The sequence below is a fragment of the Macaca nemestrina genome, chromosome 2 (genome assembly GCF_043159975.1).
Source record: "Macaca nemestrina isolate mMacNem1 chromosome 2, mMacNem.hap1, whole genome shotgun sequence".
Lineage (NCBI taxonomy): Eukaryota > Metazoa > Chordata > Mammalia > Primates > Cercopithecidae > Macaca > Macaca nemestrina.
In genome coordinates, this window is record NC_092126.1 from 155,798,387 (window position 1) to 155,814,963 (window position 16,577).

Here is a 16,577-nt window from a genome sequence, read left to right on the forward strand (position 1 = left end):
CAAACGGGCTTCCATTCATATTCTCTGCTGAGAATTTGACCTCCTTTTCTAGTCTAGCTCTTGAAGATACTCCTTTCTTGCTTCTCAACCTAGCTGTATATTTTTTCTTCTCTTACTGTTTCCTCACTTTATCCAGCATTTCAATGTGTTTGGGACACAAGGCAGCAGCATGGCCCACCATGTTAACTGGAAGTCTGAAAGAACACGGTAAATTGCAAGGTGCAAGTGTGGCACACCTGTGATGTTTCTGAAGTTCTCCTGTGAGGGACATGTACCATCATGTTATTTTCAGCACTCAAAACACTGATGGAAACCAAATGTACTGAGAGTAACTAGAATTCATTTTGGTGAACAGAGAAATATAAACAGAGTTCTGTTGTAGACTCTACATCAAAAAGACTTGGACTTGAACCCTGGCACTGCCAGCTGTGCCATCTGGGGCTACTCATCTGTCCCACTGCCCAGCCACAGGAATAGCATGAGAACTGACAGCAATGCACATACAGCACTGCAGAAGAAACACAGGCTTGAAGCAGGGTCTGCTGCAGGATGCTCCGGGAGGTTGGCCCTTCCTCGCCTGATCTGACAGCACACATTCAAGGACAGGCTGGCATCATTCTGTACCCGTTCCCTCAGGCAGGCACATAGTCAGGGCCTTAGAACAGTGAGTTAGAAGCGGGGAGCAGAAGGGCATAGCATCTCTATGGGATTGGCATGGGGGGGTTCTTGCATGTGGAGTAATCTTCAGACTGCATGGCGGGTAACATCCATAGCCATACTTCACCAGGGAATGGGGGAAGCTGGCCAGCCACACCTCTGAGAGTATATTGTGTTGTCTCTTGTTTCCTGTGACTGTCTCTGTGAAGCCCCATCATTTGACAGTAAAGACACTTTATGGTCTCTACATCTGCTGGGGCTTTGGTGTCAGTGATGGCACTGTCCACAATGAACAGCCACATAAACACCATGACAGAGCACTCAAGAGTGAGAGTAATTGAGATTATTCCTGGTTCCACCTCTAGAGAAGCAACGCGTTCAATTCATTTAACTCCAAAGATATTTCCTGAAAAGAACTCAGGCACCTTTGCTTGGGAGCACAGACTCTGGAGCCAGAATGACTGGGTTCGAGTCTCTGCTCCACCACTTACAAAGCTAATGATTTTGTTAAGTTACTCACTCTCTCTATCCCTCAGTTCCCTCATCTCCAGGAGTTGTAATCCTACAACTAGGCCTAGATTTGTAGTCCTTTCCACATAGAGTTGTGGTCAGAATTATCTGTTACTGCGTTAAAGTACAGAGAACAGAGCTGCCACCACAAGTGCAAAGTAAGAGTTCACCATTTTTATTACTGCTACTCATTCTTTCTGCTCATACATGATATTTAGGAACAATACTGTATTCCTTGGACACAACTGTAAGTATAAAAGGGATAATTTTTTCACTAATGACTTCAGACAGTAGGGTAGCACTGGGTCCCAGGGACACACTAGAAGGGCACTCTTTCAAGATTCATTTAGCCAAGAGTTTTGTTTGTTTTTTTTTTCCTAGTGTCTATTACATGTCAAGCACTATTCTAAGGGAATGCAGCCATTTAACAAAACAAATAAGGTCCCTGTCCTCACGGAGTTTACATTCTAGTGTGAGATACAGATAATGAATAAATATTTTCTTCATAGCTTTTACAGAGAGATAAAAGCTGCACAGAAAATAAAACAGGATTATGGGATAAAGTGGCGGGATGTGATGAGGGTATTATTCCAAAAAGGGTAGTCAAGAAGGTTCCCTTGGAAGAAAAAACAGATGAGGAAACAGCAAGAAGAAGGCCCAAGTGAGGAGCAGGTCTGAGGGAGAGAAGAAAGACCCAAGTGGCTGCAGACAGCAAGCCGAGTGGGAGTGACAGGAGTGGGCTGGCTCACCAGGAGCCTTGAAGGCTGCAGTATGGAGTCAGGATTGTATTTACTGATAACAGAAGGCCAAGGACAGTTTTTCAAGTGGGGGAGTGATATAACCTGATGGATGTTTTAAAAGGTCACTCTGTGCTATATGGACAATGTATATCAAAGGCCAGAAAGGCAACAGGGAGGCCAGAGGGCAGTTGCTGCCATCACTCCAGTGGGAGAGGTGGTGGCTGGGGCCAGGATAGCACTGGGGAAATGGTACCACTGCACCAAAGCACACTGCCTGAATGAGTCCGCTCAGCCAGAGAGGGAGGCAAAGGCTGAGCAGAGGCATCCAGCACAGAATGTCCACTCCTCTGCTCAGGCCTCAGCATAGCCTCCTCTCGTGGTATCTTCCAACATCCATCTCCCCACTACACTGTGAGCTTTCCGACAGCAGGCGCTGGATATTATATACAGACTTACATAATATTTCAATAATATTTCAGCACGTATTTCAATACGTGCTGCCCATGTATTGAAAGTTCTGAGGGAATGCCTAACTGAAGGAGGACATAAGAAAGAGAAGAATTCTTATGTTCCTTAGCAGGAAGTCTACAGATAATGTCTAAAGTCGAACAAAAAGTAGCACAATAAACATTGTGTAAAGATTATATAAAAATAATAAGCTAAGAGCTGCAAATGGTTGCCTTTGGGGCAGGGGAGGCTCTGTTCTTATTCACTTGCTTGTCCAGCTTCTTTACTAGCCCATCAGCTCCAGGAGGGCCGAGACCCTGCTCCTGACGCATGCAGTACACGTAAATGCCGAAACAATGAACGAGCAAACCAACGGCCAGTCCAGAATCACTCCTTCAAACCCCAAACCCAAGCCTCTGGAAACATACCAAAGGAATGCCTGAATGGACACATCTAAAGCAAGAATTAAACATAAATCAAGACAGTTGAGCAGCTTGAGTAGTCCACTCTAAGACATGGACACTGCACTTGGCCCAGAAAGCTAGCCACATCTGTTTGCTTAAAGCAACTAAAACAAAAATTGTTTTAAGTTACAGCTGGTGTCTGGCCACTCTATCAAGCACTTAAGATATAGAGCTGATTATTTTCTGGCAACAATGAAGAAAGAAAGGCTGAAAGTACGGTGTCCTGTTACCAGCTGTTTCCGGAGTAGTTCTTACAGTCTATGTCTGTGTCAGGGTCAGAGCCAAATGAAGAGGCCTATACATGAAGTTTGTTGTGGTTTGTCTCTTTTTTTCTTTCATTTTTCCCCTTATTCACTTCACTTACTTGAATTGCAAAGAGTATAACCCTTTGGAGAGCACCTCCGTGTACTCTCACTCCTAGTTAAAAAGCCCCTTAAAAGGGGACTTGAAAAACCAAGAAAAGAAATGTATCCACTGTAGTCTCTTGGTCTTTACCCATTTACTTGGATCTAGATTCCAACACACACTGTCCACTGACCTGCTGTCTGGCCTTGAGCAAACCTCTTAACCCCCTGAGCCTGTTTCCTCTTCTATAAAGCTAGGATGATGAAATGTACCTGAAAGAGTTGTGCAGCCAAGTGGAAAAATGTTCCCATAGTTCCAGGCACAAACCCTGAAATATAGAAGATGTTCCCTAATTAATATTTGATTCTTTCTCATGACTCACACCTCCCTACTGCCCACGATGCTGAGGTTTCCCCTGAGGCCTGTCCCCAAGACAATAATCACAGCAAGTGTGGAAAAGAAGACCACAGCCAAGGCAAGTTATGTACATGGGCAGTGGGGGACCAGAGGGAGCTGGTGCTATGCCCCAGGTGCTCATGTATTCCTTTAATTCAAACATGTCAAATTAATTTGAACATGTTCAGGCAGGCCCTGGGGAAGGGAGCAGGCCCAGAGGGTCTAGGCCTTGGGTCCTGAGAGCCAAACCAATGGCCAAGGTGCATGTGAACACATTAAAGGGTCACGGGTCCTTAAGTTCTTCTGCTGGGAGGGTGAGGGAGGCAGGATCCTGTCTTTGCTGTCTTTGGTTCTGCTACGGTAGCCTAGGGTGAATGAACAGGACACCACTACTACCCAACCCCACTTCACCCTGGGATGTCCACCAGTGAGCACATGGTGGACCCTTGGGTGACATTGACCCAGGGCTTTATGGCAGCCCCATGCAGGCTAGGTATCACTTCATCCCTCCCCACCACTACCACTACAGACCTTACCTCTGTCCCACAGTGAGGGATGGGGATTACATTACTCTCCATCCTATTTCGCCCTGTTGCTGTAAGGATCAACAAGTACGCATAGAAGGCCCTTAGAAGGGTGACTGGCACAAAGCAAAAGCTATCAGCTCTCATCACTAGCATCTATAGAGGTGGGACTAAAGGGTAACTTTTATTTTCTTCTTTCTATGTTATTTTCCAAAATTGGGATAACAAAATTCACTTCATGATAAATATAAATACTTTTAATAAAAATTATTATCTACTATAACACTAACGTATGAATACTTGAGCTACATGTCCAGCCCAGGCAGCCAGAGTCTTCGTCTACAAGGTCAAGTATCTGAAAAGGTTTCAGGATCACTGCCAAAGCCAGGGAATGAAGACTGTCCCTGACTGCATCCCTTCCCAAAGTATTCTGTCCTACCTATAGCCCACTGCCCTCAATCAGTCACAACTATGGGGACCACATAGAGCTCTGTCCCAAGAGTGCTCTAGTCAGAAACTGACCAATGTCCTGTGACCTCTGTGAACGGGGCCAACAGCGCTCCCCTGAGGCTCTTGAAAGCAATTCACTGGGAAACAGGGCCAGTGAGCTGGGCACTGAGGCTGAGGGTGTGACAGAGACCCCATGTATGGGCAGCCATCAGAGGCCAGTACAGGCATGAGTGGGCTGGTCGAGGGGCAGAGGGGCATGTGGGTGGGCAGGTAACCTGGCTGAGGCAGGTGGAAGGCCTAGCAGGGACATCACTGTGGCTGACCAGTATGGACAACCACCTGCTCCAGCTTGGCCTTAGCATGCCCAGCCCAGGCACAGCTCTGCTGCTCCCAACAAATCCTTTTACTAGAGCCACCTTGAGCTAGTTTCGGCTTTCTACAACGAATCAAGCCTAAACTGCAGCTCCAGATCTGCAGACTGGTTAGTGGACATGAAGCCACCCCAGTGGAAACTGAGTTTGGTGACTGGCCAAGCTTTGATGTTCCTCCATCCCACAACTGGCCCGAGTCTCAGATTTGTTTATTTTTCCTGCATAACTTTTGCAGTGTTTCAACTAAACGGGACAGTTTTTATCAACAGTTTCCCGAGCAAGAAAAATAGCAGAATGCTTGGTTTGAAATGAAGACTGGTGGATATGCTGGGCTGTGTGATGTATGAGAAATGCTCCTCCTCTGAGAGATTTGGAAACCCATGCAAGAACTATGCAACCCCCATTGTTATGGAGACCTAGCACTCCCCTGGCACAGGGTCTCCTTCTCTTTAGGATCGTCTCTCTCCCCTTCTCAGTCTCTAATGTTTAGACAGTAGGAACTCTAGTCCCAGCTCCAGGGATAGGCGTAGTACCTAGAGCTGGCCACTCAGTCTCTCCTGTGCTTTTTGCTGGAACTCCTAGGAAATATCTTTCTGTGAGAGGCGCAAACTTGGCAGAAAGCAAGCAGAATGAATGGCAGCTCTGCAATCTCACAGGAGCCGGGTGGCCTAAGAATTAATTAAGCCAGCATGAGGGAAGCAATCTGGAAAATGGGGCAGTGTCCTAACAATATCATTTGAGGCCCTGGATCCAGCTGTTTTTAAAGCTAGTCCTCATGAACTTCCTGGTTTTAAGAATCAGTTTGGGGTGGATTTTTGTCCTTTATAACCACAGATTACAGACTAATACAGTGTATTAGCCCATGTTTTAACAATGTAGTTCAACTCAAGCATCTTTATTTTAATAACTTTATAGCATGTTCCATGCCAGTGAACTGACTACTCACATGCATCATCTCATGTGATCCATCAACGCTGTCCAAGGTGCACTATGACTACCCTTACTTCACAGACAGGGTCCTATGAAGTAGTTAACTTCTGCCATCACCATCATAATCATCATCATTTTATCCAAAGTCACACAGATACTAGGGAGTGGAGCCAGGATCCAAACCCATGTCCTCTGAATTCAAACCCATGTTCCTTCCCCCAGGGAAGGCCATGCTGCCTCTGTGTGCTCAATCTCATCCTAAATGCAGATAGAGAGACACAAAAGGAGCTTCACTCCCTAACATTCAAGTGCATGTAATCACCTTCAAATAAGACATATGTCCATGAACCAATTAGGGTTGCTGAAAGCCATAATATAATTGAGATCCCAAATGTGTGGATTCAGGTACTATTAACATGGCAGAAAGGCGAGGAGGTGAAGAGACTATACTTCAGGGCTAGATGTTGGTGTATAATCTCACCAACATTATCACAACCACAATAATGAAACCTACATCTTCTAATTCAATTCCTCACCAGCCACCTCAACTTTCCCACATCTATCTTCAACAAAGGTTTCTGATATTACATGATTCTGCTGTTACCTCCTCCTCCTCAGGAAAAGCATTCCCTGGTATCAGTACACACAGAGGAATACCAGATTGCAGCTGTAAGTGCTGCCCACCACCATCTTCAAAGAGCCTTCCTTATAGCTTTCAGGTGGCCCAGAGCAAGATAATTTCCAGTTTCCCTCCGGAAATGAAGAGATCCCAGGTAATTCTATAATCCTATCATACATCATTAATATTCTAGTGTTAACTGATGGCCTCCAGGCCTGTACTAGGTCATTTTCTATTGAATACATATCTTAACTGGTGGCCGCCAATGGTTACTCAATGATTTCTGCCTCATTGAGACAAAAATTTCAGTTTAGCCATCTCATTTTATATAATGGAGAAAACTGAATTTTTTGATCTCATATCATATTCTAACTAAGTTACATTATATTAGTATGTGTCACTGAATGATTTCTCTTAGGTCAAAAATTTTTCTTATCAAATTATAATATAAAATTAAAGATATGTTCCAGAAATGAAAAGTCAGCAAGGACTTCAAAAGGACTTGAAGGAAAGTTCCAAAGCATAACAGTTCTCAAATGTTCATCATTCCTGGGCCACCATTACAAAATCAGCTGAAAGAAACAGAATGCTGAACACAGCACAGTCCTTGCCTCGCTACTGCCAGCTGTTAGCAGTATGCTACATTTGTGTGCATACTTGCATGTTCTCATTCTCTTTCCATATACATATATGTGAATATATATAATGCTGATATATAAAAAGGATTCCCAAACCATTTTAAAGCAGGTTACAGTCACGATGACACTTGATTCCTTACCATCTGTCTTCTAAGAATTAGGACATTCCCCTACCCAACAAATTTAACGCTGACTTACACCATAATATTACTTAATCTATTGCCTATATTCAGATTTCTCTCAATTGTCCCCATTCTGTCTTTCAGAGGGATTCTTTATATCTTCCAGATTTGTTGTCTTTAGCTTCCTTTAATCTAGAAGCATCACCTGCTCTTTACTTGGCTGAGGCTGGGGCAGGGGGGTTAGTTCTTTTGTGACTCTGACACTGTTGGAGAGTCTTATCTGGTTTATTACTTACTTAATATTTTTCTTTAAATTGACTTTTTTTAAAATACTCAAACTATAAAACCAAAAAGAAAGCAAAAATATCCATAAAAAGTTCAGGTTTGATGTACTACTTATTTGATTTTTTTCTAACATACATTAAAATAAGTATGTGAGTTTAAAACATAATGTACCTGTCTGCTGGTCTTCCCTCACATGGCCCTGCACTCCCTGTGAGACATGACCTCAGCCCTGCTGGGTCCTGCCCAGCCTCACCTGACTCCCCCACAAGCAGGAGCTCAACACCCCCAAGCAGAAGCTGCACTGTGTAGGGCAGCTCCCAGGCTATAGAGCCCCTTCTTCCTCTGGATCATTTAGGACCTACCTGCTTGTGACCTCTACCATGTCTTGAATGGCACTGGGCCAGGTGTCTGAAGTGTCACATTCTTCATGTACAGACAAGAAAACAGGCTCATAAAGATTAAGCAGCTTGCCCACACTCTCCAAATCAGCTGGACTGCATTTCCTACTATGCCAACTACATGCCAAGGACATGCCAAGCACTTTCCTCCTGTCACAGCTAAGGCTCCCCAGACCCTTCACCTCTTATCACCAATCAGGGGTATCACCAACCCCATGCTCCAGGTGAGGAGCCTAACATACGGAAGACAAAAGGTTTGCCCAGGCCACACGGCCTGTAAGTAATGCAGCAACTGCCACAACCCAGGTCTCAGACATAGCGTGCTTGCTCTCCCTCCCACTCACCCTAGCCAAGGCTTCCCTTGGGAGAAATACCACCCACAAGGCAATGGAGAAGGTGTGGTGGGCAGCCAACCCCCACTCAGGGTCAATGAGAATTTGTCAGATTTGCTATTAAAACATGAGACCAAGGATGGAAGCTGGTGCTGCAGATGTGTGCTAGCAGAGGACTGTTGCTCCCTCGGGTGTGGCTGCTGTGCTCCTGGGAAGGCAGCCCTGGAAGGAGCTGGCTGATGTGGCAGCACCGGCCCATCACTGCCTGGGGAGGCTGGTGGCCGGCCTGAACTCCCAACACTCCTCCTGTTTATGCTTGCTTCATTTCATCATGTTGGCTTTGGCTCACTGTCCAAGCCCACAGAGGCTATCTGAATTTTGATTCTGCTATCTCAAAGAGGGTAGAAACTATACCTCCAAACATGCTTTTACTCTTCTTGAAAGTCATTTTTTAAAACATTGAACAGAAGGCCAAAGCAAAAGCCCTATTTCTAAACCAGATCTTCTCCATGTCGACATAGGGCTTTTAACCAATGTTCTTAGGATGTGACTGCTCAATCGGCTTTAAATCCTTCTCCTGCGTGGCCCTAACTCCATTACTTTATGCACTCAATATCAGGGAGAGGTACCAGCAGCTTTCCTGAGGTGAAGATCAAAAGCAGGGCTCTGAGTCCAACAAGAGCCCTCTGGGGCCCTTCCAGCCCAGAGCACTTCTATGAAGCTGAAGCCCAGAGGCTCACAGGCCAGCAGAAGCAAGGCAGCTGGGCTCTAAGGAGCAACACATGAAGTTCACTCTGGTACTGAAGGCAGTGGCAGGAACACCTCTGATGAGGGTCAGCCCCTGTCCAGATACGAGCTGGGGCAGCTCCCCAGCCTCCCAGGGGCTCCCACAACCTCCAAAGAAATCATAGACATTTCCAAAGTCCCATTTCACACCAACATTCTCTGAGTGATAAGAAGTATATGTATTTCTTGCCAGGTGTGGTGGCTCACGCCTGCAATCCTAGCACTTTGGGAGGCTGAGGTGGGCAAATTGCCTGAGCTCAGGAATTCGAGACCACCCTGGGCAACATGGTGAAACCTAGTCTCTACAAAAAATACAAAAATTAGCTGGGTGTGATGGCATGCACCTGTAGTCTCAGCTACTTGGGAGGCTGAGACATGAGAATCACTTGAACCAGGGAGGCAGAGGTTGCAGTGAGCCTAGATCACACCACTGCACTCCAGCTTGGGTGACAGAGCAAGACTCTGTCTCCAGAAAAAAAAAAAAAAAGAAGTATATGTATTTCTCTTTTGGTCAGTCTAAATTTTTACATGTTGTATTATCAAGTAACAGAATGTTATCTCTAGATACCTCATATTCATAACCGTCTTCCTAGAGCTTGGTGGGGTGGCTCACACCTATAGTCCCAGCCACTCAGGAGGCTGAGTTGAGAGGATCCCTTGAACCCAGGACTTCGAGGTTTCAAGGAGCTGTGATCATGCCACTGCACTCCAGCCTGGACAACAGAGCAAGGCCCTGTCTCTAAAATAAATAAAATAATAATAGTAGCCTTCCTACATTTCTCTAGAGGTGAGAGGAGGTTAACACACAACAACTAAGGGCAATAGCACCCATATTTTAAGCATATAGTATACCTTGGGCTAAGGCAACTCCTTATGATCTCTAGTCCTCCCAATCACTCTGCAAAATGGATATTATTAACCCTGCTTTGCAAATGATAACATAGAGACTTAAGGACGTGCCACTGTACAGGCTTAAACAGCCAATAAGCAACAGAGGATGTCTGACCACCAAGCTCTGGCTTTCCCACTACTCCTTTCAAGGCCATTTGGCAGTTGGCGAAGTCAGTCTAACAGATTGGCAGGACACTTTGATTTCTGCTGCCTAGAAAGCAGACAGAAATGGGCAGGAAAGAATGTCAGTGATGCCCAGCTGGCCTGATGCCTAAGCCTCTGAACCCTGACAGCAGGAGCTCTTCTGCAGAAGACAAAAGGTCAGCAATCAGCACTTTCTATACCAAAATTCCCACCAAACACAAGAATGACCAATGTCATGACACGTGTGAATCAAGGCTTCTTTCACTCCAGGGGAAATCCATAGGAATCGGCTGAATCCGAGGCTAGCTTTCTCCAAAAAATTCAGAGATGTAACTGGGAAGCTAGAAGGAACTTAAAATAAACATTGCTGATTCTGGGCTTTGCTCTGTGTCACAGCTATCCCAGGCACTCTACCTACTAGTAACCTTCCCAATCATCCGTAAGGCTGGGGTTTACAGTTTTTCACCGTCCAAAAAGGAAACCAAGATCCTAGATGTGAGGGGCGAAGCCATGGGTCACGCACAGATTTACCTGGCTCTAAACTCAATTCTCTTTCCACCCACCAGATCTGGAGTTACATACACATATTCCCCTGCTCCCATGGACACCTCCACACTGACTTCCTACAGAAGCCTAAAGTCAGCGTGCCTCTCTGCCAACTACTCAACCTGCCTCTCCGCCAACTACCAACCTCAGTTTGAGCCACTATGACCTCTCCAGGAGACCAAGCCAAGTCATTTTTGGGACCCCCTTCTCTGTTTGTCCCCCAGTCCTGGCATTCTCTCTACTAAATAATCAAACAGTCTTTCCTGCCATTCTATGGCCATTGCCCCAAAGCTCAGACCTCTGCATTTTTCCCCTGGCTTCTTTTTTTCTTAAACAATGGATTTCCTGCCTTCAGTCTTACCCATTCCGAACCACCACCATCCATAAAAGTGCACAAACTGGCTTTCTAAAGCAAAGAAAGGTGCTCCTGTTTACAAGCCTTCAGCCCCACTGCCCAGAGGAAAGTTTCCCAAAGTGGGAGATGTTTTTGATGGCACACACATCTGGCATTATATTGTAAGAAAATTATTAACATTTTGGTTATCTGTCCATCTCTTTGATTGAACGATGAGCAAGTCTCAATTGGGAGCATAATCTACTTATTACCTCTCCAAAATTTCCAACTCTCCCTTTATAACAAAAACGAATCACAGCTCAAGTTCATAACCTGTAGCTAGAATTTGACAACTGTTTGGTTTTCAGTGTGTGTGTGTGTGTGTATGTACTTGTGTACATATGTGTGTTTATTCTACCTTCGGAAAGGCTATTGGTTTTCCACTTGCCTTAGTGATGAAAAATTTCCTTATGATTATCTACAATTTAAAAATTGGATTAAAAAATACATTAAATCAGAATATATATGGCATTGAGCCTGTAAGAGAGATGTGAAGATGGTTCTAAAATGACTGTAGTTTGAGTAAGACTGGCCCCTAGCCTTACCTAGCACCCAAAGGAGTTCTCCCAGAAGCTGGTCCATACCTTCCAAGTTCCCCACATCTCTTCACTGTCTTCCCCTCCTACACTCCCCCTCTACTCAGACACACAAACCCACCATTTCCTGAATTAGCCATGGTCTTTTAAAGCTTCATGCCTCTGCAGGTGCTGTCTACCTTGCCTAAACTAGGTCTCCAAGAAAAGTCTGACCTAGTACAAACACTGTACCTCACTCTTTAAGATTCACAGTACACCAAAGTGTATTAAAGATGAAAGGCTCTGAGAAGTTCTTTAAGGGGTGGGAGCAATTGCTGAACTAAGTTTAACCAGCATCTCTCAACTAACAGGTTCTCTTCTTTCCCCATATTAATACGCCATGTAACACATATTCTACAAAGGATGCTTTGGGAAACGCTGGCCTAGAATGTTCTCCTTTCCCCCGATCTGATCGAAGTCTACTCTGAACTTATCCTTCAAGAATTCACTCAAATGTCATTTCTTTGAGAAGTCCTTCCTGCCTCCCCACATCGAATCAGTTGTTCTCTCTCATCTATGCTCCTGTAAGACTTCGTGAATTCACAACGTATGGTTTAATTCACGGGAATTCAAAGGTGAGCATTCAGTGAGAAGTAGTGCAGGAGCTTTTGCCCACAACTCCATTTAATAAGCCGATGTGCCAAGTGACCCCTGAATTGTTGCAGTTCTCACAGGCCCCTCCCAATGTGACCATCTCACTGGGTGAGCTGTGACTCTAACATCTGAAAGATAGAGCTTTTTCACACAACATAGCTCCTAAACATCAACCAACTGCTTCAGCTAGGCCCCACCTCAGACACAGCAATCCACTCAATGCCAGAGGAAACACTGGCCCCATGTGGAGCTCACTGAGGAGCAAGGCATTTATCTTCAACACAGCCCCTTCCCAAGGAATCTTCAAGGTCAATTCTGGCAACAGATTGCCTTGGGCACTAACACTACACCTGAACATTCTTTAGGTTGAAGGTGTGACTCCCTCTAGCACTCACTAGATAGAGTTTGTCTACAGTTTCAAGTCTCTCCCTGTACACTATGAGCCCCATAAAAGCAGAACAATGTGGTCATTTTTCCTGAGCCTAACTTACAGTCATCATCCAATATCTATGACATCATGGACAGAAGGGAAAAAAAGAAGCAGGTCAACAGAGGTCAAGTAACTTTGGTGTCTATTAGAGTGAAATTTGCAACAAAAAAAACTCTTAGTGTGCTCACAAGACCAAAAAGGCTTCCCATCCAACCATCCGCCACTTAGAGGCAGAGACCAGCCTGTGCTGGAAACTTGAGGCAGCCCCACACTATGTGGGCTGCTCCATTTTGATTGAGCCAAAATCCAACTTCCCATAGTTTCCATAGCAGTACTGATCCAGACTCCCAGGACAGAAAATATACCAAGAGTGGGGACAAGAAATCTGTCATTTACCAAAGGAAAAAAAGAAACAGGCAGGTAGACAACCTTCCCAGGTGATTCTGATGCTACCAACAGCCTAGCACCCCCTGTCAGAACTGAAATCTGGGGGTGCCACAGACAATAAGCCCTGAAGTCAGACCAGAAGTTCATTTGGCAGCCAGATGAATGTCAAAACTCTCTTTAGCACCTTTCAGAAATACTCAGGGGTCCGTGATTATTAACAGAGATCTTCTCATCTAGAATTTTACCGAGCTGTCTACCCATTATCAGTCCTGGCTTAGTAAACTCCAAATGGAAATTCTGAACAGCAAAGAAGAAAAGCTTTGTCAGATAGCACCCTGTGTTCCTGCTTTGAATGCCAACATGGAACAAAAACATTAAGTCAAAAGGAAGGTCTAGTTTACGTTATCCTTATCTTGCTCGCACGCGCACGTGTGAGGTGTGTGTGTGTGTGTGTGTGTGTGTGTGTATGCAATGTATCTGTGGGAGAGGGGAAAGGCTTAAAGATGCCATGAGATTTTGACCCAATTTTGCAGATCTCAAAATTGGATCCTCACCTTAGCGTCCCAAGAGTCCAAGCCTCCCTGGCAATTTATAATTGAGTGGGTGTTAAAAAACAAACAAGGTGGCTCCCCTTCATAGTTCACAGTTAACATAACCTCCTAGGGGAGCCACAAGACGGGCAACACACTCCAGAGACCTACTCTCACAGAACCAAGGGAAACTGAAGCCAGACAATTGAAAGCAAGGAGGGAGGGAGATGGAGGGAAGAAAATGGAGGGACGGAGGAGGGAAAGAGAGATGGAGAGAAGAAGAGAGAGAAGGAAGAAGGGAAATAGAGGGAGAGAGGGGGGCATCTTTAAATACTGTTTTATAAGACTCTTACTCAAATTGAGCTAGGTTAGACAGCTCAGAATTAAGCAAGAAGCCCTTAATTATAGCAATAGAAGTAATCTTCTTCACTCTGATATCCAAAGATGCAATTTTCTTGAACTAGGGCTCTTAAGGGGCCCCCTCAGCTGCAGGCAGAAGTGCTGCACGGGCCAGTCTGGGTCTGGAGAGCCGAGCCTGTCTTTGGTGCAGACTCCTGGCTGTCCACTCACTGCTCTTCCTACAACTCCAGCTGCTCCCTTCTACACCTGGGCTTATTCCGTCTCTGGGCCAGCCATGAGAAGTCGGCAGAGCAGCAGAAGTAAAGTGAAGTCCCCAACCCAGCTCCGCACTGTCTGTGTCTCAGTGTCCTCATCTGTTAGATAGAGAGGAACCCAGCCACCTTACAGGTCACTATGAGGATCTAAATAATATGTTGAGCAACCAACGTTAATAAGCAAATCATAAAGGTGATTATTATATCTACCCTCTTCCTCTCATATCCAAAGGTTTTCACCTCTTCACACAGATCCATGGCCACTAAGGAAACTACTGCCAGCAGCTGTGTTTTATACAGCTGTTTATATGTCCTATTCTCACCATCTTTCCTTCAGATAGGTCCAGTTTTCAAAACAGATTTGTGTTCTGTGCTCACACAGACAGAAGTGACTGGCTTGCTCTAAGCCAAGTTAATCCCACAGCAGAGATGGAACCTTTCCCAATACCCTTTCCTTTAATGCCTAGATTCAAGTTCAAAATGTGCCTGATAAAAACAAGGGTAATTTTGGGAGGTTAATGATTGGCCAAATGCCTCCACACAAGCCAAGCACAAAGAGGAGCTCCTGCCTCCTCCTGGAGGCCTAGGAGAATTCTAACACAGGTTGTTTATAAATATTACCCGATTTTGCTCAGGGCTGATGGATCTAAGCTCTCCAGACACTCTCTTCCCAGAAAGGTGTTCCAGATTGTGCCTCACACAATCCCGCTCCACACACCCACCATCATTCACAGTTCCATGTTCTTCCCTTACGAGAACATAGGATATAAAATTAAATACCAGCAGGAATTGTGGACGCATTTATCCCCTACATCTTAGCAGAGATTCTGAAATCAACATTACATTGCATTGTAAAATACTTAAAGAGTCATTATTTTAACTCGAAAAAGGAGGACACAGACATGTTCCAAATGGGTTGCTACACTTGGGACACCCCACTCCCAAAATGCTGTACTGTCAATAATTCTTTACAAGAAGAGTTTTTTAAAGGCATATGATTGTAATGCACTAAAGAATTCCTTAGCAGGCCAGGGCCTCCTGAAGTTATCTAGCCCATCTCTTGGCTCCAGGAAAGCCCTCCCTTTCAGACAACTATCCCAGTCACACAAAGCAAGCCAGATCTGTGGGATGAGGATTCAAGATAAATTAGCTCAAAGAATAAACCTCTGGAAAAGCAAGAGTTTTCATAAAAATGGAAGCCTATGCTCAGCCTGCTCAGGCATTAGTAAATGTGGGAGAGGCTGACGGCAACTTAATGGTCTAATAAAGTGTTTACACAGGGCGAAGGATTCTTATAGACAAACATTGCCTGAGATCAGCAGACCATTTGCTGGGGTCTGGAGATCCTATTATTAGGCAGATTTCACTGTGATGGCATTAATTGTAGGAGGGAACACACCCTCACTCTCAAAGGCCTGGGACTCTTCCTCAAAGGCACGCCCACAGCAGGAGTCCAGCCTTGCTCTTCCCCCCACTAGGCTCAGCTTGGCACCCTCTTTCCCTCCCTCCATCTCTGCACTGCTCAGAGGCACTGAAAAGGGGGCTTCTGTGTTTGTCTCCCCAGTAGACTGGGCAGGGATCTTCCCAGATACATCTGAGTCCCTGAGCTTCACACAGGGCCTACCTGGCCCAGAGGAGGGGTCCAATAATGTTCAGGTGACCAGATGAGTGAGCACACAAATGAACAAATCAATACATAATTAAACAAGGGGATAACTGAATGAAGGAAGGGTACCTATCCCTCATTTTAATTAATTTTAACTAGTTCCTTCTACTAGTTAAAATTCCTTTAACTTTTTGAGCACCAACCTTTTATCAAGTCACACAGAATTAGGAAACAGTGAATCAAATCTGCCTTATAACCTACAACTTTACAACTTCAAGCTGAACAACTCTTCTAGGGAAGCCTGTCGTGCAGCAGACAAAAGTACTTAAAGGGGAAGTGTAACAACTGGGCTCCTTTCTATTTTTTTTTTTTGAGACGGAGTTTTGCTCTTGTTGCCCAGGCTGGAGTACAATGGCGCGATCTCGGCTCACTGCAACCTCTGCCCACTGGGTTCAAGCAATTCTCCTGCCTTAGCCTCCCAAGTAGCTGGGATTACAGTCATGCACCACCACGCCCGGCTCGTTTTGTATTTTTTTAGTAGAGATGGGGTTTCTCCATGTCAGTCAGGTTAGTCCCGAACTCCCAACCTCAGGTGATCTGCCTGTCTCGGCCTCCCAAAGTGCTGGGATTACAGGTGAGAGCCACCGTGCCGGACCAAGGGCTCCTTTCTTTTGCATTATCATCCAGGTAAATACATCTTTTATAATTAAGTTTTGATCCATTCTGTCATTTGATCAAGCAAAAATGGCTGGGTGGGTCTCAGTGAAGCATCAACTTGGGAGGGTCTCACTGAGCTCGGGAGGGCCTCACTGACACACCAACTGCTCAGCACACTTACCATGCCCTAGGGAA

The 16,577-nt window shown here is 45.2% G+C and overlaps 1 protein-coding gene across 5 annotated transcripts in view; it reads right to left on the reverse strand.

Moving 5' to 3' along the window:
* LOC105477799 (eukaryotic elongation factor, selenocysteine-tRNA specific) overlaps nucleotides 1-16,577 on the reverse strand; it is a 250,268-nt gene that overhangs the window by 182,691 nt on the left and 51,000 nt on the right. Inside the window, exon 1 of one of the 5 annotated variants that reach the window (XM_071092303.1) lies at nucleotides 3,436-3,679. The exons of the other annotated variants lie outside the window; for them this stretch is intronic. Within the exon in view, the coding sequence (XP_070948404.1) occupies nucleotides 3,436-3,538 (103 nt within the window). The 5' untranslated portion in view covers nucleotides 3,539-3,679. Of the gene's footprint in view, nucleotides 1-3,435; nucleotides 3,680-16,577 lie in introns of those variants that run through there. 5 annotated transcript variants of the gene reach the window in all.